The 26,324-nt window shown below is 37.3% G+C and overlaps 1 protein-coding gene across 2 annotated transcripts in view; it reads right to left on the reverse strand.

The window, feature by feature from the left end:
* Positions 1 to 26,324, reverse strand: part of VWA8 (von Willebrand factor A domain containing 8) — a 188,723-nt gene that overhangs the window by 37,660 nt on the left and 124,739 nt on the right. For both annotated transcript variants that reach the window (XM_035553444.2, XM_035553445.2), the window contains exons 30-37: positions 20,809 to 20,925; positions 20,260 to 20,324; positions 20,034 to 20,159; positions 19,314 to 19,423; positions 17,183 to 17,337; positions 15,236 to 15,431; positions 8,139 to 8,220; positions 5,774 to 5,978 (exon numbers count right to left, since the gene is read on the reverse strand). In XM_035553444.2, coding sequence (XP_035409337.1) covers positions 5,774 to 5,978; positions 8,139 to 8,220; positions 15,236 to 15,431; positions 17,183 to 17,337; positions 19,314 to 19,423; positions 20,034 to 20,159; positions 20,260 to 20,324; positions 20,809 to 20,925 — 1,056 coding nt within the window. The remainder of the gene's footprint in view (positions 1 to 5,773; positions 5,979 to 8,138; positions 8,221 to 15,235; positions 15,432 to 17,182; positions 17,338 to 19,313; positions 19,424 to 20,033; positions 20,160 to 20,259; positions 20,325 to 20,808; positions 20,926 to 26,324) is intronic.

Consider the following 26,324-nt stretch of genomic DNA (forward strand, 5'->3'; position numbering starts at 1 on the left):
CAAAGTGCAGGTATGACATCTGGGCATATGTAAATATATATGCGTGTGAACACACATCTAACAACATGATTGTGTTTCTTCCAACTTCATCCACAAATCGGACATTTTTTGCATTATGATGATCACTGTAAGAATGCACTCAGCTTCAGATCCAGTTCAACACTGACTTTACTTGTAGTCTAGGTAGGATAGGAACGCATTTCAAACACATTCCTAATGATGGACCTGATATCCCATAAAAGCTACTCAACATTTGCCTTTGTTCTCATCACATTTAAAGACAAACTGATGTTTGAAAAAAGAAATGACTACTGAGTGCTGTTGAACTCATTGAAATGCTTTTTTTAGCAAAAAGTCCTTGCATCAGGGATGATATGAGCAGTTAGACACATGAAAAAACCACATTTTTTTTTAGTTATTGTTGATAAAAATACATTGCACTTTTAAATTACAGACATGAACAATATGTTTGTGTCTTTTAGCTGTTCACAGGACATAGAATAACTTACGTGCTCTGTTATCATTTTTGACTGCAGCTATAAGGCTGCGAAGATAGCCATCTCAATCTGAGAAAAAACTCTCTATATTGCATTTCTTGAGCTTTGCTGAATACGTCTACACATGTCTCAGCTAAGCGTGTTTCAACCTTGAACAATATAGAGTTGACATCTGTTTTCTTAAGTGGCTGCACCGCATTTATATGCAACTTCTTGTCCAACCTAAGGTGTTTCTGTAGTGAATGCAGCATTCAAGGACATTCTAACTACTCAGCTTAGCAACACGGTTATAAAGAATGTTTACATATTTGTATGGGTGTACACTGCAATTATCCCACCTCTGACTGCACCATAGATGTACAGTGTGAACTTCAACAGGTCATCTGCCTTTCTTATGTCTCAGGTCCCTCCTCTGTAAAACAATGATAACAATTACTGGCTCCAGATGTTGCAAGAATTAGATATTTAAATGTTTAAGTGTGGCTAAAGGGAATCCGTTAGGGATTGTGAAATAATTTTCTTCACCTCTCCCTTTAGCTAGTCAGGAGGATTCATGCTTTGTGCAAACACTATGCCAGTGAAATGTTAACTAGTCACTGCAGAAACCAAAAGAATACACATCTAGCTAGTGCAAAAAGGAATCTCAATTTAAAATAAATGCACTCATTTTTGACAGAAAACTGCTCTCTCAGTCAGTTCCCCAGGGCTAATGATCTTGAATGTAATCTCCCAGAACCTCTATCTACAGGCTTCCTTTGTCTTAAATACATTTCATTTATGTATTCTTTCAGTGCCAAAGCCTGAAACGTATTCAAAATACATCCATGTCATGTTGAGCCATCCAGCACTAGGACCTGTTTGAACAAAATAAGTCTGGGCCAATACTCCTTGAATTTATACACAGTACTGCAGAACTGTCACTAGTGCATTTGTCATTCAAACCACCAGTGAGAAGCAAACAAAGACTTTCTCATTTATGGATTTTTCTGGATTCATTCCACCATCTCAGGCTTATGATGCTATGAACTACAGTGTGACTTAACTGCTCAGTTGTTTTTGGTGGAGAATCGACAGATCAGGTCAAGTCACAAAAGCAAAGAGTTAAAAAAGGTGGGAACGTTTCCAGGCTTCTTGTTCAAACCAGGTCTTGGAATCAAGGAATTGTGCAACCACTGAATTCCTTAGGCCTTCATATATAGCCACAAATGGAAGAGCACTGCAATTTCAAAAACTCATCTTATGTATGTAACAGCTAATGCATCTGTTGCAGGTTCCACAAGTGTCAGGCCAGACAGGATGGGGCTCTGATCAACTTGATCTACTGGAAGGTGTCCCTGACCATGGCAGGGAGGGGTTGAATTAGATGATCTTTAATGCCCCTTCCAACCCGTTCTATGATTCTTTATCAAATAACAAAAATACCCCCAAAAAAAAATCAAAACAAAACCCTAAGAAATCCCAGATCACAATGTTTTTTTTTTTTTTTCCTTTGGATCAATCAGATCACTTCTTTTTACAGTCTTGGTACTGAAATAACAAAAGATTAACCCAATTTTGGGATGTCATTTTGTGTGATGATATTGTCTAGAACAAAACTACAAAAAGGATTTCCAATAAAGTTGTGATTCCATTCTAAGGTTCAGATATACATTATCATTCATTACAAGCCAACTCTTCTGTTCTTGCCCAAGTACATTTTATGCATTCAACAGGTTTGGGTTTGTCCTAAGACTTTTGAAAACAACGGCATTCTGATTATCTTTATGCAACATAAAGAGAGAATTAAGTGGAATGAATACAGAAATAGATGGTTTTGCTGGTAATCATGTATAAATGAAAAAACATTTAATTGCAGAGATTTCAGGTGCCTAAAGGGCACAATTCTTTACTATCTATTGAAATCTCTCGAAATGATCCATTTTTTCATTATTTTTATGTAACCATTGTACTCTACCTAGATTAGACACAACAGTAAATAAAGCTTACTGGAAAACAATGGCCAAACTACATCAGAATTTAATCAGTGTTTTCTCTAATTAATCAATATGCCTTCAATGTGTAACACAAGCTTATTGATGTCTGCCTATTACCATGAAGCTTTGAGAGGAAGATTTTAAAAATAATTTGTCTTTCAAATTCTTTCCAGATATTTGATAATGATATGACCTTGTTTTCCAAGAACACCAAACAGGGAAAAAACTCAACAATTTACGGATTTCAAGTAGAGTTCATAACTTCAGAGAATCCAGTGTTTTATTTATATATCGTATTTTAGGTATTGCAATGCAGTCACTTCAGAACACCGTACTCATTCTCTGAGTTTAAAACTTCAATAAATGAAGACAATTGCTGACCTGCCTGTACAAATAAAAATTAATATAAACTTAAAACATATTTCCAAAAACTATTTTTGTAGCCTCAAGACTTCAGCAGTTTGAACTCTGCTGAATATACCAACAATAAAAAAACAAATATTGACTAGTTTGAAGATTGCCGTGACATTATATCATGGGAGCCTAATTACTCAACGTAAGTGGAACAGCTGTTCATTTTCCTCTGTTTCATTGCTTATGTACATACAGCCTGTTTCTGAGATCTAATGTGTTTGTGAAAGACAAAATGCAACCCTAGAAGATAGTACCAATAGTTCAGACTGAAAACTGGCTGAAAATTTGTTTCCAGTTCTTTGCATCTACATTTTCATTGAAAGCCCTGTAATCCACTTTTCTTTCAAACGCTGGGAAGCTTCGGAAAGATTTTGTGTATTTTTCCAGAACAGTGGTTCCCAATCATCTAGACAGGGCTCATATGTTAGTGTAAGAACATCACTGTGAAGGTGTGGATGTTGGGCTAATAAGCTTTGCTAAGCCTGTATTACCTTTGTGGGATGCATCAACAGTAGCTGTTAGGGAATAGGAATTTGTCAGGGGCAATGCATTTTAGTGAGAAGAGAAACACTGACAATTCTCTTGAGTCAGCTTCTGCTACAAGATTGGGAATGACAGGTTTAGTTCAGGAATTAGAGATGCCTCATTAAACCCCAAGATACTTAACATGAATCTGAGCGTGAAACACTATACAGAAGAACGTGATTTTCATATTCTTGAATGAATGGAGCTGCAGCTGCATGCAGCTGCATAACACCTTGATTCCTTAAACATGAGTATCAGGAAATATTTAGTTGCAGCTTTCTTAGTAAAGTAATTGTCGCTAGAACAGGAAACACTTGAGTTCTTGCTAAGCTTACCTTACAGAGGGAATCTACATGAATATATTTTCAAGCCAACAGTATCCTTTCATTTCTAGAAATGAATGCTTTAATAAAGTACTGCTTCTATGTCAAATACTGCTTCTATTTCATTCCATTGAAAAATGGACTTGAGGGAAAGCCTTCATCTCCAAACAGCTAAGTGTTGTTTCCACAACAACTACATACCTATTATCTTATCAGAGAAGTACATAAAATAAAAGGTAAGATTTAATTTATTGCTGATTGCTCTGAAAAGCCTTGGTAAAAAAAGTTTCTTGGGTCTCATTATCTTTCCACTTAAAGCAAAGTGTCTACAGTAAAGAAACAGAAGTTAGTGATATTGTGTAAGTTCAAAGAGCATATAGAAGGCTTTGTTTCAACCCTTTAGTTCAAATCAAATAATATGCCTTTTTGAATTCTGACAAACCACCCACTTGAGTTATATATATCCTGTATTTACAGAGGGAAGAAGACAGATATGCTAGGAAGACTGTAGCTACCTGTAGCTACCAAATGCAGACTGTCAGGATAGAGAAATCCTACTACAAATCTTGACTGCTTTATGACTGTAGGAAAACCTCTGAGCCTTTTTGTAAAACAGATACTTGACATTACTAGCTAAATAACTTAAAATTTTCTGATGACATGTAACTTTCCAAGCCTATATTCTCTAGTATTTAGTTGGCTATGATTGACAGTACAATAATACTGTTCGATAACATACTCAAAAAGATTACAAAAAAAAAAGAAAAAGGTAAAAATATTAAAACAGGTAAAGCTCTTAACTGTTTCTCCTATCTCTTTTCATTTCTACTAGCCAACTTTATCAGTCAGGTCAAATTGGGCTGGTGTAAACCGATTATATCTGACCATAAGATGGTGCTAATGCTACTACATAGGCAATAAAAAAATGCACTGATAAAGCAACAAGGAACCACACGAATGTGCTTCTGGATAACAGTTTCCTTTTCTCGTGACTTTTACAAAAGACATTTGCTGATGTCCAATAACAAGAACATGCCAGTTCTTGCACAAGCTTCTGTAACTGCAGAACATCCTGTAGAAAGGGAGCTCAGTGTGGGAAAAGAAAGTGAAAGAAGAGCTGTTTTCTGCCTAACAAATCTCAATCGCACTTGGGATAGCTTGACACCTTGTAAACAATGGTATAGAGAGATTAATTTAGAGATGATTAATTCCATTTTTCCATGTTAATGTACTGTGAAAGTGACTACAGAAATTTATGAAACAGAAATAATTTCAGTTGTAGATAGAGAAAGGATCTCCTTAGTCAAAAGTAGGAAAGTCCTCCCTAAAGCACACTCTAGTTCTTAAAGTAAGAATGATACCTTCCCCAGTCCCTAACAGAAATTAAAGATGTAATTGAAAAGTTCTGAATTTTCCCTTTGTGTAGGAATGGTGATCCTACGCATTAGGCAGTACATTAATGCGCATGTATACACGCACACACAGCACACACATACATGCAATGCATTTTCAATATCTACCTAAATATTAATATTGAAACTCTTGTAACTCTTCTACCCTGCTAGAATTTTCAAAATCAGCCAAAGGCAATACTCTGAACTCAAGGCATCTTTCCACCTATGTTTCAAGGTTCTTTTCTAAAGTACAAATGCAATGTCTTTTTCCAACTCTTTGAACTCTAGAAAAGTATATGCTTCCCTTAAACATTAATTTCACTGTTCTGAAAGTTGCAGTTAAAAATCAGCATGAGACAAAGAATTAATTTGCATGTAAATGTACTGGAATTTGGCAAAAATACAAACACTGCAAGACAAAGAGAATTTCAGTAACCATAATTACAGGGTCACAAATAAGCTTTCTAATTAGCTATTGTGTGGGTTGCTTTTTTTTTCAGTGAAGACATCTATTCAATTTTTCTTACAGGCATATTTCTACTTCTTAATGTTTTTCAACACTACACTCCCTTGACCTCTCTCCCAACTGAAAACTTGTTTACATCATTTTATTAGATGTTTTGCACTTCAGCTTTGTGAACACCTACCTGCACAGGTCTACCATCCTCTTGTCCGATCATGTTCCTCCAGTCCTGCAGTGAGCGCTGGAGGCTGTCGAGCCCTGTCTCCCAAAGCCTCACACCACCTCCCATGTCCACACTAACCAAGCCTACTTTGCCCAGCGGTGCCAACAGGGCATCGGCATCTGAGATCTTAGAGAGCCAAGATGTATATGGAGAGAGAGATCCTGAGCTGAAAAACAAGAGAGTGTGTGATCAATCTCGAAGTTGCAATTAAAAATAGGATGAACATTTCTTTAGTTAAGGTGGCAATTACATGAGCACCCTCACTCCATGACAGACCCTAACTAAGCCCTGCAGACCTTTCATATGAAAGATTTCACCTACTGAAACTGAGTATGACTGGAAGATACCTATTCACAAAAGCAGAGTAAAAGACCGGGCCAAAAGGGAACACATTGCCTAGTCCACTGCTCTATTTCATCTATCTGAAGAAAGTTAGTCTTTACAAAAGAATACAAAGAACATGAAAAATTTAAAATTGTGCTACAGAAAAATACAAAACTAAAAAAGAAATAGGAAAAAACATGACTTAGGCACTACGGAAAATATCTCTGCATCAACTTAAACTAGGACCTCTCTTTAACAAGAGCTTTAACAACTGCTTTAATGAGAGCAGAAAATTTAAACACTCAGTTAAAGATGGCACAGCTTTATGTGCAGAGAATCTTAGCACTGTTATAAACAAGCAGTCAACTTGCAAGCAAAAACTTACTGCTGAAATGGGGGTTTAATAGTTACATAAAAGGAAAGGAAATTGGTTAAATTAGGAAAGATTATTTGCACTTTCTCAGTACTAGTAGAGACACACATAATAACTTGCAACTTCCATTAATTAATACTACAATTCATAATTTAGATGAGCAAGGAAGCAGTTACTTATACACCTCTAAGACTGAAATTATAATGAACTAATTCAACTGAAGAAGAGTTACCTTAGCATTTGACCAGGATAACTATGCCAGAAGGAGGAAAGGTTTTTAGGTTTTAGCTTAGAATTATTCATCTATATGAAAAGTCACTTTACTCATCAGTTTCTAATGGAGTACATTTTTTTTTAAATCTGAAATTCTGCTCAGATTTATTTTGTGATAAGGAGCTTAAATCCTCATACAAGGTTAAGGAACATGATGCTGAAGTTTGGCTTTGTACTTTCTAATAAAGTCTCAGTGTGAAAAAAAAGTGTGATTTTTTACTATTTCTGTGTAAATGCCTTACATTTCTTAATGACTGTAAGATGCAGGCCCATGGATCAATTATAAAATGGTGAAGAGTCCTGGAACTGAGAATCTGAAACTTTTGAAACTGAAATTGAAGTTTTCTTAAGGATGGGTGTATAAAGGTTGCTTGTAATTTGACTGAAGCCCACTTAGTACACAGAAAGTAACCATTTTCTGTAGAAGATAAAACTGTCCAGAAATTATATGTTACATTTAAAACATATAAATAATTACATCTTTTTAGTTCTCTATTAATTCTAAATTTCACAGATAATTAATGAAGCAGAATTAATTTAAAATAGAATAAATTCATGTTGTCGCAGACAACATCAAATAGGTAAAATTAAAAAAAAAAAAAGTCCTGACGTAGTTTTCATGTTTTCTTTAAACATGGACATTTAAGAATGCCATTTAAAACAAAAAAAAACTTTATTATAGTTGAAAATGACAACTTATAATCAAAATACAGATTTAGATAACAAAATGTTTGCAAATATGCTCTATGATGGTGAGAGATAGATATTAAAACCATACAGAAACCATATATTTTGCCTATCTTTATGTATTATACAAGACACTTGTGTACAATGCAAGATAGTTGTGCATGAAAGAATGTGTATGTTCAAAAACGAGAACTAAAACATAAAGAAGCTCAAATTATTTTCCAGGTCAACTTTATATTGGACCTTGATTCCTGGTTTCCTGACACCTGGTACTGGATCATTCTGCCTGTTAGACCCTAAAGAAAAAAAAAAAAAAAAAAAAGGAAAAGAAAGCTAGAAAATAGACAGCAAAACAAAATGAAAAAGGGTGGGGGATAAAGTGAGTGAAGAAGGGTAATAAGCAAAGGGTATGGAATTGAAATCTGAACATAAAGCTACTTTTCATATTTACTAATGAATTGTCACATTTTCATTGGTATCATGTAGAAAACAAAAATTTTTTGACAAAAATATGCTGCAATAGTTGCATAATTTTACAAGGTAGGTGTGAATTTCTTTCACCTTCCACATCACAAGAAATATTTGCTTATTCTGAAGTAATATGGCAGACTAAATTCTGTTTGCTCTTCCCGCAAGGCACAGGCTGCTCTAATCAATAAAATAACTTACCTCGGAATAGCAATGTATTTGATTTTCTTTGAGTTAAGATCTGTTACTTCTAAGTATCCAGCAGCTTGTGGAGGAGTGACATCTGAAAACAAACAAATGTTATTTTCCTGCTGCATGATTAACTGGTTATTGCATTTGCATTTGGCAGATTAAGTTTAGGCATTTCATTATACAGTACCTGTCAGAAAATTATAAACTTTTACATTCAACATAGGATTATAACTTGCAAACACTAAGCCATGTTACTATTACGATAGTGAGCATCTAGACAGGCAAATTATGGAAGAACAATGTATTTGTATAGCAAATGTAAAAATTACACATAAATATAGTCCTACTCACAAAAGCACTAATCAGGCATTACTGCAATCCTTAATTCACTGCTTTTATCTGTCACTGAAGACAATGTCAGCTGTACATCTGACTCAAAAAGCATATTGAGGAACATTTCAAAATATTGTACTTTTAATTATCACTTGAAAATTTCTCAATAATATTAAACTAAATGTTGCTGCCTGAAATTGAATCAGGTAGATTCTCAATATTCAAAGGTTTTATAAGTTCACAGTTAACAACTCTAGACTATCAGACATTTACTATTCCATTTATGAGAGAGTTTAATGAATATATACAACACTATGGTTTCTCTCTCAGAAACAAATCTGTGTGTTTGTTTGCCTATGTTGGCTCTTGCAAACATGTGAGTACACTCTGCCTGGGCTCAGAAGTGGCTTCCAGTTAGGAGCTGGCTTTCATCTTTATATGTGGTAAAGCCTTTATTATACAAGGAGAGTGAAGCATTGCAATAGACTAGTCAGGGAAGCTTTAGGATTTCTTTCAAATTAAGTTTTTAAGATAAATGCTAGAAAAACATTAGTCAAGAAGAGTCTAAACATGTAATATCCTGTTCCTATACAAATAGGTAGGCCAGATGACGTGCTGAGGCTATTTCTGTAATTGTGTGTTGTATTATTTCATTCCAGTTACTGCCACACTAATAGAGATACACACTCAGTAACAGATTGTTATTTTATATTCATATATGGAAAGAGCTGAGAATCCAAGTAAATATTTGCTCTCAAGAAGCCCTCATTTCTATAGCCTTGTTTTTAGAATAAACATTAATTCTTAGTTGTTGGATTCTGCCATGAACTCTTGTCTAAGTTTACATTTTGTGGCCATATATCTATTTGGCAGTTGTTGGGGAACTTAGTACTTGTTATGGTTTCTTTTCAAACATAACAATTACCCTAGTTCACTGTTCCGATAAAACATAAAGGAAATGATTTCTTTGCTTGTTATTCCTAGAACAGTTTTGGTAATACAGATCAGAGTGCGCCAGAGTTTGGCTGAGTACTTTGAATTATTAACAGAAATGGAAGGCTGTGTGCCAGAACTGACCAGTTGTCCAAGATGAGAAAGAAAGCCTGACAGAGAAGCAAGCTGAAGCCAGAATACAGAACAACTTCTCAGAGGCAACATTAATGCAAGAATTTCAAGGGACTGCCACATGCTCAATTTTGTGTGATAGGATGCCTTTGCTTCACTGTGTCATCTCCTATGAAAGGATACAGAGGTTTATGAGCAAAGCCTTACACAACTTGTGTAGATAAATAACCACAGGTTTCCAAAGCAGAAACAACAGCACAGAAGAACCACCGAACGTCTGAAGTTCTCCCCATGAATTGTGTGGTACAATTCAAGAATAAGCAACACAGAACCTCCAAGGGTCCCAGACTATGTTATGCAGCTACTGGTAGCAGTTAAACGTACACTCAATTAAATATTCTGTCAACTGGTGAGAAGCAAACTCCAGAAGAAACAGTAGCCCAGCAGAGGGGACTGTAAATACTGGATATCAAATGGTCATGGTAAGGACTAGTACCTACTAATCTCACCTTCCAAGAGAGTACATGAATGCACGTCTCTTTTCTGTTACCCCTTTTTTCTTGGAAAGATTTTGGATTCATGCTGTAACAATGGCAATCCTAGGTCCCTCCAATCTAGTGTCCTCACTCCAGCGTAGCTAGATGCTTGAAAAGAGTAAGAACCAAGGGCAAGCATACACAGGTTATTTTCCTCAAGTCACCAACCAGTTCCAATCCAGGGGCTTCTTGAGCTGGATGTGCTGCCTCTATTTTTATGTCTTTGTATTTAGTAACATTCCATGAGTTTTCCTATGAATCCATGTTTCCGCATTCACAACATCCTTTTGCAAATGGTTTCACAGGTTGGTTCCCTACCCTGTGAAGAACCACCTCTTTTTGTTTGCTTTGATGAAGTTTCTACTGCTTTCATTGGTTGCCCGCTAACTCTGGTACCAAGTGTAAAAATTATTAATTCTTCCACATCTCCATGCCATACATGTTCTTGTAGAACTCCACCATATTCCTCTTTATTGTCTTGTCTCAAAATTCAGGAGAATTTTCTTTTTCTTTTTCTTTTTTTTTCCTTTTTTTTTCTTTTTCCTTTTCTTTCTTTTTCCTTTTCTTTTTTCTTTTTCTTTTTCTTTCTTTTTTTTTCCTTTTCTTTCTTTTTCTTTTTCTTCTTTTTTTCTTTTTCTTTTCTTTCTTTTTCTTTCTTTTTCTTTTTTTTCTTTTTCTTTCTTTTTCTTTTTCTTTTTCTTTTTTCTTTTTCTTTTTCTTTTTCTTTCTTTTTCTTTTTTTCTTTTTCTTTTTCTTTCTTTTTCTTTTTCCTTTTTTTTCCCTCTGTTCCTGCCCTAGTAATTCTTAGTATTTTATTTGCTTTTTTGACTGCTACCGAGATTTGGACTATTTTAATAAAAGTATCATAACTCCAAAATCATGCTCCCGAGATGCAACGATCTGCTCATTTCACATGTAATGATCAGCCCATCGTTTTAGACGTAGAATTTAGACTTCTTTTCTTCCTTCACGTACATTATACTTATCTACACTGAATTTCATCTGCTATTTTTATTGCATAGTCAGCATTGCATGTCCTGTAATCCTCCATGGTGAATTCTTTGTTCTGTGAATAATAACCAGTACCATCAGTAAACATTGTCACCTCACTGTTCATCCATTTTTCATTTTTTTTCATGACTACACTGAGCAGCACAGGTCTGTGTAGGACTCCATGTATAGCTCCCTTTCCACTAGAAAAAATGACCATTAACTGATAAATGGAAAATGTCTGAAATCTTAAAAAAAAGGTGATGGACTAGAATACCTAGAGTCTTGCTTGGGTCTAATTTAATCGTATCAGTAAGGTCATATTAAACATGATTCAGTTAAGATCATTTTTGTTAATTCATAAATTCAAACATGATTTAGAAAAGAAAAATCAATGATAATGATCTTCAAGATGGCCTTGAACCTTTCAACTCAAATTGCCATAAAGCAAAAAAGTTAACATCTTGTTCAGCTGATCCACATGAAATTGTTCAGCCACACAGAAGCCAATTCTCAGACAGAGAACTTGTTCAGTTCATTCATATCCAGTCTTCAAAAAGGATGTCCCCTGTTTTTTAATTATATTAATCTAGTGTTATAAAGTGCTAATATAAGACAGCAACTTAAAAGACTTTTACAAATAATGGTGTCAATTATAGCTTCTCATTTTGGAAACACTGAATCTCTCTCTCACCCTCAAATTAATAAACTAATTGAACAAAAGCTCAGAAGATTTAACTTCTGAACTTTTATAACATCCACTTCAGGTTTTATTGTTGTTGTTTTCACATGTGAAGGCCTGAAAAAAAATGACCCAGTCTGATCCTTCAGTAGTTTATAAAGTGTGACGAGATTAGTTCCAAGACTGTCATGCTAACTATAACTAACATTTTAAGTAAATTTTGAAGTTTTTAAAAGCTAACCTTTTCTTTGCAAATGTAGGTAACTTTAATTTTCTGTCCTGTTTTTATCTTTGTCTTTGCTTCTTTAGAACTTCTAGAGCTTAGACAGATAAAGAAAGACCATTGGAAGCAAAGTTGGGTGAGATGGGTGGACTACAGAGATGCTGTTTGCCATAAGGGTGCAAAATTTGTGCAGACAAAGCTCAATTAGAGTTGAAGCTGACCATTATTGTGGGGAACAATAAAAAAGGCTTTTAAAAATATGTTAACAGCAAAAGGAGGACAAGAGATAACATTGGTCCATTATTTGATGAGGATGCTCACCGCACAAATAGGGACACAGACAAAGCGGAAGCATTTAATGCTTTCTTTGCCTCTGTCTTCAACATTGATGATGGGCCCTGAGACCCCCAGAACGCTGAGTTGGAGGACCATAACTGTGGAAACAATAAACTCCCAGTCAACTCTGAACTTGTGCAGGATTTGCTGCTCCATCTGGATGCAAACATCTATGGGGCCCAATGGGATTCATCCCAGGGTACTCAAAGAGATGGCTGATGTCATCATAAGACCTCTCTCGATTCTTTTTCAACAGTTTTGGGAATCTGGAGAGATCCCTGTCAACTGGAAACTGGCAAATATTGTCCCAGTTTCCAAGAAGGGCAAGAAAGAAGACCCTGGTAATTACAGACATGTCAGTCTCACTTCAGTGCCTGATAAAATTATGGAGAAGATTATTCTGGGAGCTATCGAAAAACACTTGAAAGACAATGCAGTCATTGGTCCCTGCCAACACAGGTTCACGAGGAGAAAGCCCTGTTTAATGAAATTAATTTCCCTTTGTGACATGGTTACCACCTAGTTGACCAAAGGATGTCAGCTGATGAAATCTTTCTGGATTTCAGTACAGATTTCAGTACAGTTTCTCACAGTATCCTTCTAGACAGAATGTCCATCATATAGCTAGACAAATACATAACACAATGGTCGAACAATCAGCTGACAGGTCAAGCTTAAAGGGTTACAGTAAATGTGGTTATATCAGGCTCGCAGCCAGTCATTAGTGGGGTTCTGCAGGGCTCCATTTTGGGGCCAGTTCTTTTCAATGTTTTCATAAATGACCTGGAAGCAGGACTCAGAGTTACACTAAGTAAGTTTATACTAAGTAAGGACTTGCAGAGAAATCTTGACACATCAGAGGGATGGAAAATCTCCAACTGCATGCAATTTAAGATGAACAAGTGCCAGATTCTGCACCTGGAAGGGGCAACCTGGGACATACACACAGACTGGGGGATGAGATGCTGGAGAGCAGCTCCATGGAAAGGAACCTGGGGGTTCTGATTGATGGCAAGTTGAACATGAGTCAACAGTGTGCCTTGGCAGCCAGGAGGGTCAACCATATTCTGGGGTGCACCAAGCACAGCATTGCTAACTGGCTGAGGGAAGGGATTGTTCTGCTCTGCTCTGCGCTGGTGCGGCCTTCACCTTGAGTATCGTGTGTGGTTTTGGGTGCCATAATGTAGGAAGGACATAAAACTATTAAAGAGTGTCCAAAGGAGTGCAACAAAGATGATGAAGGGTATGGAGGGCAAGACGTGTGAGGAGCAGCTGAAGTCACTTGGATTGTTCTGCCTAAGAAGAGGAGGCTGAGGGGAGGCCTCATGGCAGCCTGCAGCTCCCTCACGAGGGGAGTGAAGGGGCAGGGGCTGGGATCTGCTCTCTGGGGACCAGTGAGAGAACCTGAGGGAACAGCATGAAGATGCTTCAGGGGAGGTTCAGATTAGGAAAAGGTTCTTTACTGAAAGGGGGTCAGGCACTGGAACAGGCTCCCCAGGGAAGTGGTCACGGCATCAAGCCTGCTGGAGTTCAAGATGCCTTTGGACAATGATCTCAGAAATATGGTTTGATTTTTGGGTGGTCCTGTGTGGCGCCAGGAGTTGGAGTTGATGATCATTGTGCCTCCCTTCCAACCTGGGATATTCTATGATTCTATGATTCAAATAAATGTTTGCAGACAGTTACTTTTCTGCTCTTTCAAAATAATAAATAAAAGGGTTTCTCTACACAGGGAAGTTAATCTGTGTTAAGTGAGAGCAGATATATTAGATCATTTATTTTGGAAAAGTGAGTTAATTTGGAATAAAGCATTTATTCTGGGACAGAGTTCACATAGTACAAAGCAGGAATAGCTTCTTGCACTGATGTATTCAAAAAATCTGCCCTTCTACCATACAGAAATGTTTTGGGGGTTTCTCTTTTGATAGTGATTTTCCCTTGAGACCTTTGCAAAACTCATGAATGCTGTTATTTAGTACTAATCAACACATATTTAGTTATTGGCTGAAGAAGCTAACGATACAATGATAACAGAAAACTTGGTGTGGCAGCACAAAAAAGTCTGAAGGTCTGTACTCTATACCTGTCTTATAAGTGATGGCTTTGCTATATGTGAATGTTGCTCATTGACTTGTACACAAGAAGTAAAAAAATGGGTCTCTTCAGATTGGAGAGAAGGTAGGTGTGACTGCAGTTTACAGTCATGTAGGTGATGTTCAAGATGAATGCAGACTTGTTATTCACCCAACCCTGCCATGCTAGAATGCGAAGCACTTGATAAACCTTGTTAGGAGACCGGTTCATGACACAGAGTAGTGAACTTGCGAACTTGCTGTGGAGACACACAAGTTTAAAAAGGGACCAGACAAATTTGTGCACAATGGGTCCATAAAAGGAGATTTAGAGGCAGGGATGTACCCTGCAGCATCCCTAATAAAACAACAATGAATGGTGAGATCTGAAGTATGAAAGGAAAGAAACAGAAGTGCCTGGCTCACATGTGTTCTCTAAATAATCTCTCCTGCTGGCCCTGCTGGAAACAGAGCCAGGGTCTGTCTTCAAGCTAAGTGAGATGGACGATCGGTTTGACAAATACGGCATGCCTTACAGTTGTGCATCTGAGCAAAGGTTGGAAAGCTGATTGCTGAACTGGAACAATCACGTTCCTGTAGATGGTTCCCAGTGTGGGCAAAGTGAGATCCCATCTGCTGGCATATTCACACTGTAGGTAGGCTGTTTAATACCTCAGAGGTACAGCATGTTAATAAGATACAAATTCACTTTAAAATTGGCAAAATGAAAGCAACTACTCTCATTTCTCCTCAAATACTTGCTCTGTAATTCTTTGAAAACATTTTGTAAAAATTCACAAGTGATTGCAGTTTACAAAACAAAAACAAGTGTGTACAGTTATTGCAGCACAAGTATATGAACCTCTTACCTTTTGGGTAAATGTCTTTCAAAGGCACATCTCCAGGTGCTAAAATTCTGACTATTTGATTAGAAGCCAATAAAGTTACACAATTGGTTTGTTTTGCAGCTCCTCTTTTCCTCCGGGCTCCATAATAAAATGAATCAGAAGAAGCATTGCGACTCAGAGAGGAGTTTCTTTTCCAGCTGTACACTTCACTGGGAGACTGCAAGAGAGAAGATTCTACTGAAAAAAATAGTTACTATAATTGAGCCTAAAAAGAAATATTCCTCAGTAAGGTCCACTTTCTGTCTAATTTCAGATCAAATGTAGCTACAGTGGTTACCTGATATGACAAGAAAAAGACTTGGATTATTTTGTCATTAAAAACTCTTATAAGGAGTGATAAAACAATAGGTCTATACAAGCTTTAGGAAGTCACACTCTTTGAAGATTTAAAGTTGAATCAACTTTTTTTTTTTTAAACATTGAACCAGGAACATTAAAAAAAAACACTAATCTGGAAGCAAACTCTAAAATGAACTATTACCATAACCTAGGTTTTAACTAGTGTAAATAAATGCAAACATATTTCAGCTAATAAATTTAAAGGTAGACATTAAGGCTGTGATTTGGTCCAGGTTTAAAGACAAAAACGTAGGTAAGCACAAACCGTGCTTCATCTTTCTCTACAGTCAGTAGAGCCTAGAGAGCAAACCATCTGATCTTGAAGAAGGCTTCTACATTTGATCAGCTGAGAACTACTTCTATGAATAAGAGCTTAGATATCTTGTTCATATGTAATAAACACCTATACCACTTGAACTTAGAGGTCTAAATCTGAAGTGTTGTTCCACCACCCCTGCAGTCACATTTACATATACATGTAACACTATGTATAAGGAAAGACAGAACCCTAGTCTAAATCAAGGAGAACAAAGTGTTTTGTCACCAGCGTTAGTACAGAGGTATGTAGCATCTTTAGCACTCCCTCCTCTATGCTATCTCCCTTGTCCTATAATAAACTTGCATCTATTTATAATGGTTATATGAATATATTTATAATGAATATACTATATATAATGAATATACTTTTCATATTATGAAAAGCTAGTGTATTCATTCTCATAACAATATAAATACGAATCAGGTAAAACTCAAAAGCAAACTGCAAAGCCACACGAAATGTTTTGTTGTCAAAGACATATTTTTGAATCCTTCTGGATTTCAAAGTATTTTCTTCCATCATTTGGCTTTTCCCAGAATTCATGCCTGTTAAGAGCTATTTTTTCTAATTTGACCCAGTCTATCAGCCCATCACCCCTTATATGTATCACCAGACAGTAAATACAAGTTAAGTATTAAATATACCACTTTTATGTTCCCTGTGTTTACCTCCAGTCCTTGCAACAGCATTGATCATTGCACCATTAAGTTTCATTTTCTTTTCTGGTCCTTTTCTATTTTCGTCACAGGATTTTTGGATATAGAGTGGGCAGGATTACATACAGTATTTATACTTAACCACTTCATTAAATAGTGACTGTGGGCATAGTTTTGTTACCATTTTCTGCATCTTTTTTCTTTTTCTTAAATCTAGAGGCTTGCTAGCTGCTGAACACTGAACAAAAAGTTCACACTGAACAGTTCAAAATGATGCTGATATCATTCTTCTCAGTGGTTACATTAAAAAAAAATCAAAACACAATTTATAAAATATTCCTCTAGCAACACTATCTGCAACTTACCTACAGTGAATTTTGTCTGTGCTACACATTATCTTGCCCAGTTTCTTATTATTTCAAACTCCAATAAAATCCTTTTAGATTAGACTGTCCTACCAAATGATGTACATTACATGAATGTATCACTTACTGTCATTCCCTTCTTCCATATCATTCGGTAAACAGGTATTTAACTGGTTACAGAATAAATGAGATCATATTACTTCATTGTATAATAATGCTGAGTATTTACCAAGAGGTCTGGGAAACCAATAACAATAGTAGCGTAATTATGTTCATCTGAGAAAATCCTGTTGGGGGAGCTGATCTTTTGTCCAACAGCTGCACTGAGGTTTTCTGAAGATAGCTGGTCACTTGAAACTGCATGCGGCACACTCAGTTCTGATGCTAAACAGGGAAATTAAACAAAATGAAAGTCATTTAATCCAGATGTGCAATAGAAAACAATATTAACTACATGAGTGCTGAGCACTAATCATTGCTACTACTTTGAGGATAAACTTACTAACAAGCAGAAGATTTGATTATACTATACTATAAAAACGGAAAAAAAAGTCAGGAAATAATGTAATTTTCGTGAAGTTAAACACTTAAAATCAGGAAATAATTAGCTTTGTATTTGCTTATACCACTTAATTTTGTCCTCTACTGCACAAATGAGACACAAAGTCTATGGCATATAACAGTATGTGATCTCATTAAAGATTGTTTTAATGCATGTGCACAAAAAGGCAAAATGTAGGTTTGTACAGGTATTTGTCAATGTGACATTTCTTGGTGGCTGTCTTTCTGTCTTTTCACTTTAAATAATGTTATTAGTAACACTTTTCTGGTAAATAATGGTCTAGTTTTCTTTTTCTTTAAGCTAAGAAAAACTAAATTTTATTCTGTGCATCTATAACAGACCTTTACCTTGCCTTATACTATAAACACAGTCAGAACTCCTGATCTGTAGTTCTGCGGCATCTCTTTTACCTGGCAGCAGGAGAAAATCTTTCCTCCCTCAAAGGATGAATGAATGTGGGTCAGTGGAAAACCCACACCAGTCTACCTTTTCTTAGCTCTCCTGCCACAGGTTCTGCCTCTAAGAATGACAACAGGCTGAAGATAATACATTCTGGGTTTGCTGAATGATTAGGAAAAAAAATGGAGAGGCGATATGATAGCCTTTCACATCAGAAAAATAACATAACAAAGGATAAATAAGGCACAAAAAGCATGCAGCAATACACTGTCCACAAATACTTTGAGACTGGAAATTGTAGTAAGGCTTCTACCCATCTAAGGAATGATACTCTATAATGGTTTCTAAATTAGGCAGTAAGAGGAAGGAAACTAGTGTGCTCTGATGGAGCTTGATAATTTGATAGAGTAAACTATACAAAAGACAAAAAGGATCCTAGATATTTAAGCTGTGATAAGAGTACTTGGTATCCAATTTGTTGCTGTTTATGTAAAAAATAAGCCTTATTCGTTGTTTGCCAATAATATTTGCTTGTATCATGTTTATACCATGTTAATCTCCTTCTTCAGACTTAAGCTAGCCTCAAGGATCAGGAAGAAATTTCTCCCTCTTTAACACAAAAATACAGTGATTTCTTTATTTTTTTTTCCCTCTGTCTCTCTCAGACACACTGAAGACTGGTCAAAGCCTATGCACATATACTTCTACTGTTATTAAACCAGGCAGACTAAGGATTTTGTGCACCTTGATCAGGTGCTCAGGGTTGAAAGTATCACCAGATCTGCAGACAAGCAGATCTTACCGGGCAGAATGATGCCCACTGGAGATTTTTGCCTTCTTCTGTACCATACGACATGCTTCATTTCCTAGCAGCATCTGGGAATTCTACTGAACAAATTCCCCCTATCTTTTAACATAGGTGTGATGGTGCACACTTCCTGCAGATCTTTATGATCAGTGACTTCTGTTAGGTTTTAACAGGAGGTCTTTGTATTTTTGAAAGTGTTAGAAAATGTCTTCTAGCTCATCTGAGCGTGTGTAATAGACCTACAACGGTATACAGATTGGGCTCGTCACGATATTTGGTTCCCTCTATGTGCTAATAACTGCCTAGTCATTTTTTTTCATTTTCCATTCTGTATGCTTGTACATTTCCTAAAAGTCCATGACTGAAGGTCTTAAATGCTTTACTCAAACAACCTGAAGTTTAAGCATGGAATTTACCATGCTTTTTGAAAAGTTATTATTAACCAAACATGATAAGGGGAGGACAAAAAGAGAATCTGAGAGAAGGTTACCCAGACCTTTAAAGCAAAGAGCCTTATTTGTGCAGCTGCAAACACAGAAATGATTAAAAAAAAAAAAAAAAAAGAGAACAAGCCAAGCTTGCATTCAATACCCGTTGTTAAGCCAAATCCCATGTCAGCTGGCTCTTCATTCAATGCATACAGCTGGCAAACCTCACTGTCTTCAGCCTCCATATGAGCACGTTTGGTTAAAAGAAATTTCCTGTAAAGGATACACATTTATAGTAATTCCGGATTAAACTTGTAACTCTAAACAAGGACTTTTATTTTCTGAAACAGCAGAAAGATTTTACATTTATATAAACAAGGTTATCAACACCTTTTTCTAAAACTATGTTTTACCAAACACATGTGAGACAGGAGAGGGTAAGCCAACCAGAGGCAGATTTGTCTTCTGGTAACTATTTACATACTTTTATCTGCTGTGCATTTATACAAAAGTAAGAAAGAAGAGTAATATTTCTTTCATGTGACTAGGAAGTAAAGAAAGTAGGCACTAACTCTGGACTATGTGGCTGTATTTCCAAAGCCAAATCCACCAACATTCTAATTGCTAAAGATCAACGCCACCTCAGTAAAACATGCATCCAGTTAAATCTAGTCTAGATTTTCAGAGGTGTGCATGTAGGCATGTCCTGTAGATTTCCTGCTCTACAAGCCTATCTGCACTTTTACCAAGTAAAACACCAACTGTTTAAGTCTAGTTGTCCTTACAAATTGAAGAAACAACTCTGAGACCGGGAGTAAAACTCCTGAACATAAACCAGACATGAACAAGACATAATGCATCAAGAAAATCAGGTTTAACTAACTGATTTGTTCCATTTTCCACCAAGAGCCACCGGTCTTCAGCCACGAGGAAGACAGATTTCAGATTGATTGGAAGTGAGATGGTGTGAGTTTGGCCCTCTAATACATCCAGTACGATAAGACGGTTTCTGTAAAATTAGAAGCCAAGAAAAGAATAATTAGATAGGTATGTATATGAAGTGATCCATTATAAATCAATATAACACAAGCATATAATTTAAATCTCACCCTTCTTCTTTGTAGAACACCAGCCAGTTTTTGTGTGAAAACTCTCGGCACATCTTGTAGCTGCTCTGTACAAAAACACGTCACACAGCAATTAGGGTTTGTTAGATTAGTCCCAGTGAATTTCCCTGACTCCTCTTGAAGTGTACTCCATTTCTTCTTCACTTGGAATAACTCACTCCATTAATTACCTTTCAAAACGCTATCTAGCCCGTCTTGTCCCAAGTTCTATAATTGCATCATAATTTAGTTCATTATTTTGGACATAATCCCTTGTAACAAAATGTTCTGTTATTCCCAGCTCTAGTTCCAAAGAGGGAGATTTTAAAGATACATATCCACAGACAATATGACTTATTTATATCTTTGATGTCACTATTCCATAACAATGCTGTTTTCCATGGAAGGCATTTAAACTTACAGAAGTGTAAACCATTAAGTGCTTGTGCCCCCACAAACAGTAAAAGAAAAACAATCCTGGGGCAGTTTTTCCAATATTGAGTTTTGATTTCCAACAAAAACGGTATCATAGAGGCAGGTGTTACTCCTCACCGTCTCTTCCTTGCTGCTCCACCAAGACGTTCTCTTAGGAGACTCCTGATCATCTGGCAAGAGCAAAAGTCGGCGAAGGGCACCGTTGTTTGTATCCAGCAACAACACAACATTGCTCTGTAAACGAGAAGCAGATCTGCGTACATCTCAAGCCCATTTAAGAGACTACGATAAATCTGTTTGAAGCACTCTAGTGACTTAGGTCATTTTGAAAAGATGATCCAGACTTTGTTGGTAAACGTAGGCTGGATCTTGGTTCATTTCAAAGCACATGGAGAAATGTAATTGTTCAGGTTATGTACATATAAAAAAAGACGGAATGATATTTCAGTTTTTCCATAGTGTTTTCTCTATACAGCTTCTGCATAAACTCTAGAAACTATAACAGTATGGCTTATGTGTTTAAGCTGTAGTCAGCTACATATGAAAGACATACTAGTTCTGCTTTGTCAAGCCACTAAAATATTTAGTTTCAGTTTTTATGTTTCCTTAGCATTACTCTAAAGTATCCATTGCTTGAATTACATCGAAGGCGAAAAACTGGTGAGAAGAGAACTGACTCAGTATTTCTTGCCAAGGTTCATACTTCAGATACCTTGGAGCCTATTAAAAATCCCAGTGTGCAAAAATCCTTCTGTGACCTGCACGCTCAAGGAGCTTACAGTATCAGAGGTAGGATGCTACTGCAGGACAGCAGGATGACTCTAGAGGATCAGTATCAAGGACAGGATACTGAACAGAGTGGTGCAAGTGTCCTCCACATAAAACATGAAAAGACAGCATTCTAAATTTTAAACCTCTTCAGATTTCTCAGATTGTTACTCACTGTCCCAGGGTTCACACGTGATGCCAGGTGATGGGGAGAGGGACAATATTCCCCTTGCCAGCCCTGGTTCAAGCACAGGGAGAGGACCACAGCATGTCAGTGATGCTTTCCCTGGCTGCTGCACAGTGCTGCAGCTTGTCTCCAGTTCTGTGACCCATGTGTCGCATGGAGCTAACACCCTGATCCGCTATGCTTGAGGAGCAACAGCCAAGTCTGGAGTGGATGACATGGATGAATGCACCTGACACAGAAAATACACAACTTGGTGAACTTGCTTGTTTTGCAGGGTCATTTTAAATGTGTCTTTTTATGAAGTACATATGAACCTATAGCTGCTCCTAAGGGGTTTAAGAATTCAAGAGAACAATCATTCGGGGGCAACCTTAACTGCATCAAATGAACTTTAAAAGGTACATAAGAACAAGTTAATTAAGTCTTGGGTTGAGCTTTCTGTTTGCCATTCAAGGAAACACTAGGTTCTGTTAGGGCTTACTAAAAGTAAACTGTCTACGTACAACATCTGCAATAACGCACGAAAGACGTTAAGGGAGCAAAACATAAATTCCCACAAAATTGTCCTAAATAAAACAAATACAAACAATCTGAGTCACAGTGATTTTGTTCTTTTGAGGTAGGCTTCATATTTTCACTAGGATTATTTGAGAGAATTAACTTTATTCAATAATGACAGTCATTTGAAGCTAAATATGGTAAAGCATTTAAAATATTACCATGTTATTTGGAGCATTTGGGAATTTCAGCTGGAGTTTAATACTCCTAAAAAAAGAAGTTTGCTTATGCATTACAAACCAAAATTATAGAAATGCGGTTCGCGGAAAAAAAAAAAAGCATTTGCTTTGGATGTTGGTTTTCTGCCAAAACGTTGGTTTTATTTATATAATTCTGCAACAGCACTGCTGAACCAAAGAGATGTATTAGCCTTCTCCATGAGATAAAGGACACGTATGAATCAAGTACATTCTTCCACTTAGCGTTGAATTTATGAGAGTAGCTGGTAACATAAAAAGCCTCTCCACTCCACCCCTTTTGATGTTAATCGTTTCCTTCTGTGCTAAGTGACTGATGTATATTCTGTCTGTGTGTAAGAATAGAATTTTGCGTCACTTGCGAACACATCCAAAAGCAGCTCTGGCAACTCTTCAAGTGGGCTGGGAAAAGACGGTGGTGTGCAATTCCGCTGTGTTTGTTCTTGACTGGGAGAAAAGTAACCTTTGGGCGACCTCCCGACCCTGATGTCTGGAATTCCAAACTTTGGACAGATGCAATAACCAATCTCATGAAGTGCCGTGCCTTTATTTTTAGTTACTGCAAAGTTTCCCTTTCCTTACTGCTGGTTTTATTCTAGCAAGCATTTTTCCTCTTAAAAGTCCTTAAACCAAGCAGGGCTGTGATTTCACTTTGCTGGTATGGGAAGTTGGTCCTTACTGTCTTACAGACAGAGCGGTGTTAAGGAAAAGAATAAATTTCAATTTCAGAGTAGGACAGTATAAACAACTCAGTTTTACCCTTTGGTATTCTTCTCCCCATGATAACTCTAAGTTTCATTCTCTTCTGCCCTCGATGCTCATGTCTTGAACAAGCAAGCTTGCTAACACTCTCCTTTGCTGTCAGCTTCAGCTGAGGCTGATTTTTAGCTCTGGACAGTATGCACTCACCTTGCCTCGTGTCCCACAAGCATCTTTTTTATCAGGGCCACTCCACAACCTCTTGAGTAGCACACCCGTAACAATCCTGATGCTTTATATATTAAGCATGGACACAGGGCAGCGTAGGCACAGATGCAGACCTATCACATTGTTCATTAGGTCTAAGTGATAAAAGTCTGTGCAAGAACTTATAGCTTGGTGCTCAAATCACCAAGCCTTCAGAGGTAGAGAAATGCATGCAGGTAGATTACTGGCCTTCTAATTAATGTGAATGGTGTCTTTCAGATAATTTGGGAGACTTGATTGCCCTAGAGATTTCGCAATATGGAGCACAGCAAATAGAGATATAATCTTTGTGCTTACAAAAAACCAAAATCTTCACCTTTTTTAAGATACAAAAAGATGAGAATTACTGTCTGCTAGTTTTGAAGGAATACATCCTCTTCCTGAGTGCATGTATCAGACTACCATGGGGATAAGAGGTTTCAGACATTAGTGCTAGTAGGTTGCAAATCCTCCCATATGCAGGTTCCCATTTGTATTTCAGTCTAGATCACAAGCAGTTAAAAACAATCTTCTTTTAAAGGATGTTTACATGCAATGAGTGAGGTGGATCCCCCTGTCAGCTCCTATATCACATACTCCCTCTCTCACCGCATGCCATCTGAGAGTTTCGACAAAGAGCTCCAGCAGCATGTGGGACAGGGAAAAGCACTTCCCTCCCTTCCTATCCCACTTCCCGACAGAGAAAGATAAAAGCAGAGTTAAAGGATGCTGGCAGGACACTGCCTGGGCAAAGTTCATTGTGCTCACTGAGGCAGACTGTTGGCTGCTGTCGGTCTAGCTGTAGCCTTTCAACAGTGCAAAGTACTTGTAAGAAAAAACGGAAGTGTGCAGTTAATTTACAGACAAATCAATTCTCAGTATGAATTTTCTTCTTATTCATCTTATACATACTCCATTTAAAATCACATCCAAAGCTTATCAAAATTCTTTCCATGCTGTACTAGCTATCTTTCTGAGTGGTAAAAGCAAAAGGTGTAGAAAGAATCACAGAATCGTCTAGGTTGGAAGAGACCTCCAAGATCACCCAGTCCAACCCCTGACCTAACTCTAACAAGTCCTCCACTAAACCACATCACTAAGCTCTACATCTAAACGTCTCTTAAGGACCTCCAGGGATGGTGACTCAACCACTTCCCTGGGCAGCCCGTTCCAATGCCTAACAACCCTTTCGGTAAAGAAGTTTTTCCTAATATCCAACCTAAACCTCCCTTGGCGCAACTTTAGCCCATTCCCCCTCGTCCTGTCACCAGGCACGTGGGAGAATAGACCAACCCCCACCTCTCTACAGCCTCCTTTAAGGTACCTGTAGATAAGGTCTCCCCTGAGCCTCCTCTTCTCCAGGCTGAACAAGCCCAGCTCCCTCAGCCGCTCCTCGTAAGACTTGTTCTCCAGACCCCTCACCAGCTTTGTCGCCCTTCTCTGGACTCTCTCGAGCACCTCCATGTCCTTCCTGTAGCGAGGGGCCCAAAACTGAACACAGTACTCGAGGTGCGGCCTCACCAGAGCCGAGTACAGAGGGACAATCACCTCCCTAGACCTGCTGGCCACGCTGCTTCTTATACAAGCCAGGATGCTGTTGGCCTTCTTGGCCACCTGAGCACACTGCTGGCTCATATTCAGCCAACTATCAACCAGTACTCCCAAGTCCTTCTATTCCAGGCAGCTTTGCAACCACTCATCTCCCAGCCTGTAGCTCTGCTTGTGGTTGTTGCGCCCCAGGTGCAGGACCCGGCACTTGGCCTTGTTGAACTTCATACAGAAAAGAAAAGAAGTTTTTCATACAGAAAAACTTCATACAGAAAGTAAAAGGAAAAAAAAAAGGAAAAATAAAAAAGGAAAGACAATGAATAAAAAGGGAAAAAGGGGGAAAAAAGGAGAAAAAAAGGAAAAAAAATAGAGAAAAAAGGGAAAAGGGCAGGCATGTTGCTTTATAGGAAATAGAGGTATGCCCTGGAGTACTTATGGAGAGAATAGGGCACAGGTGTCACTACTTTGAAAAGATTAATATTTCTCCTTTACATTGCAATTTCCACCTTACAAAGAAATGACCTGAGATTTCAGAAGAGTCTTTCTAAAATCTATCAGCTCAGTTTAAACAAACATAAAAAGGAGTCAAAATAGGCTGTGCTCACTGAGACGAATGGCCACTGGGTGGAACAGTATCATCCAGCCTTTTTTCCTAGAAGATGAAGAGATGGCTTAAAAGCAAATAAATCTCTGATTTGTACAATTAAATTAAAGCCCCAAGAAGTTAAGTTTTAGTAAAATTTTATTTAAAAGGACAGGAAGGAATGGTGATTTTCATTTTATTTTACTGGAGGGCCCTACTGCATCCAGATGGATGTAATCTGAGAAATAAATCACAAGCTTATTTGAAGAACTGCAATATCATCATCTCATCTTTTCCAGCAGTTATCATCCATTTTAAATTATTCTTTTCTATTATGTAGTCATAAACATTTATCTCCAAAGATTTTTATTAAAGCAAAGAAATTGGAAAAACTTCATAGCTTTTGATATTGCTTAATTAGTGGATTTATGAAATATCATCTGTCAAGTGGACTTCTTTTAATTTTTATAAATGCAACTTCTGATTTCTACAAATATACTTAATATTTCTTGGTCTTTTTGCAAGTACATACAGACAAATCTCTAAAGCATCACACACCATTTATGTTACTTGTTTTTCTTGCAGACCTGTTTGATGTACCCTTAGCACAAGTAGCTAATCCTTGGAGCCTTGTCCAAAATATCGATGTCCCACTGATCTACTTGTATTAATATGTGAATGCTACAAATTCTAAGGTTAAGGTTGCTAGTGATCTTACTTCACCCAAAGGCAGGCATCTCGACTATTCTATCTGTCCAGGCTCCTTCTGTAGCCAATGGAAAGAGAAAGGCACCTCCAAAAGGAATTAACTGTGCTACAGCTTAGCCGGGATGAATTTTCTTTTGCA

Source organism: Cygnus atratus, chromosome 1 (assembly GCF_013377495.2).
Source record: "Cygnus atratus isolate AKBS03 ecotype Queensland, Australia chromosome 1, CAtr_DNAZoo_HiC_assembly, whole genome shotgun sequence".
NCBI lineage: Eukaryota > Metazoa > Chordata > Aves > Anseriformes > Anatidae > Cygnus > Cygnus atratus.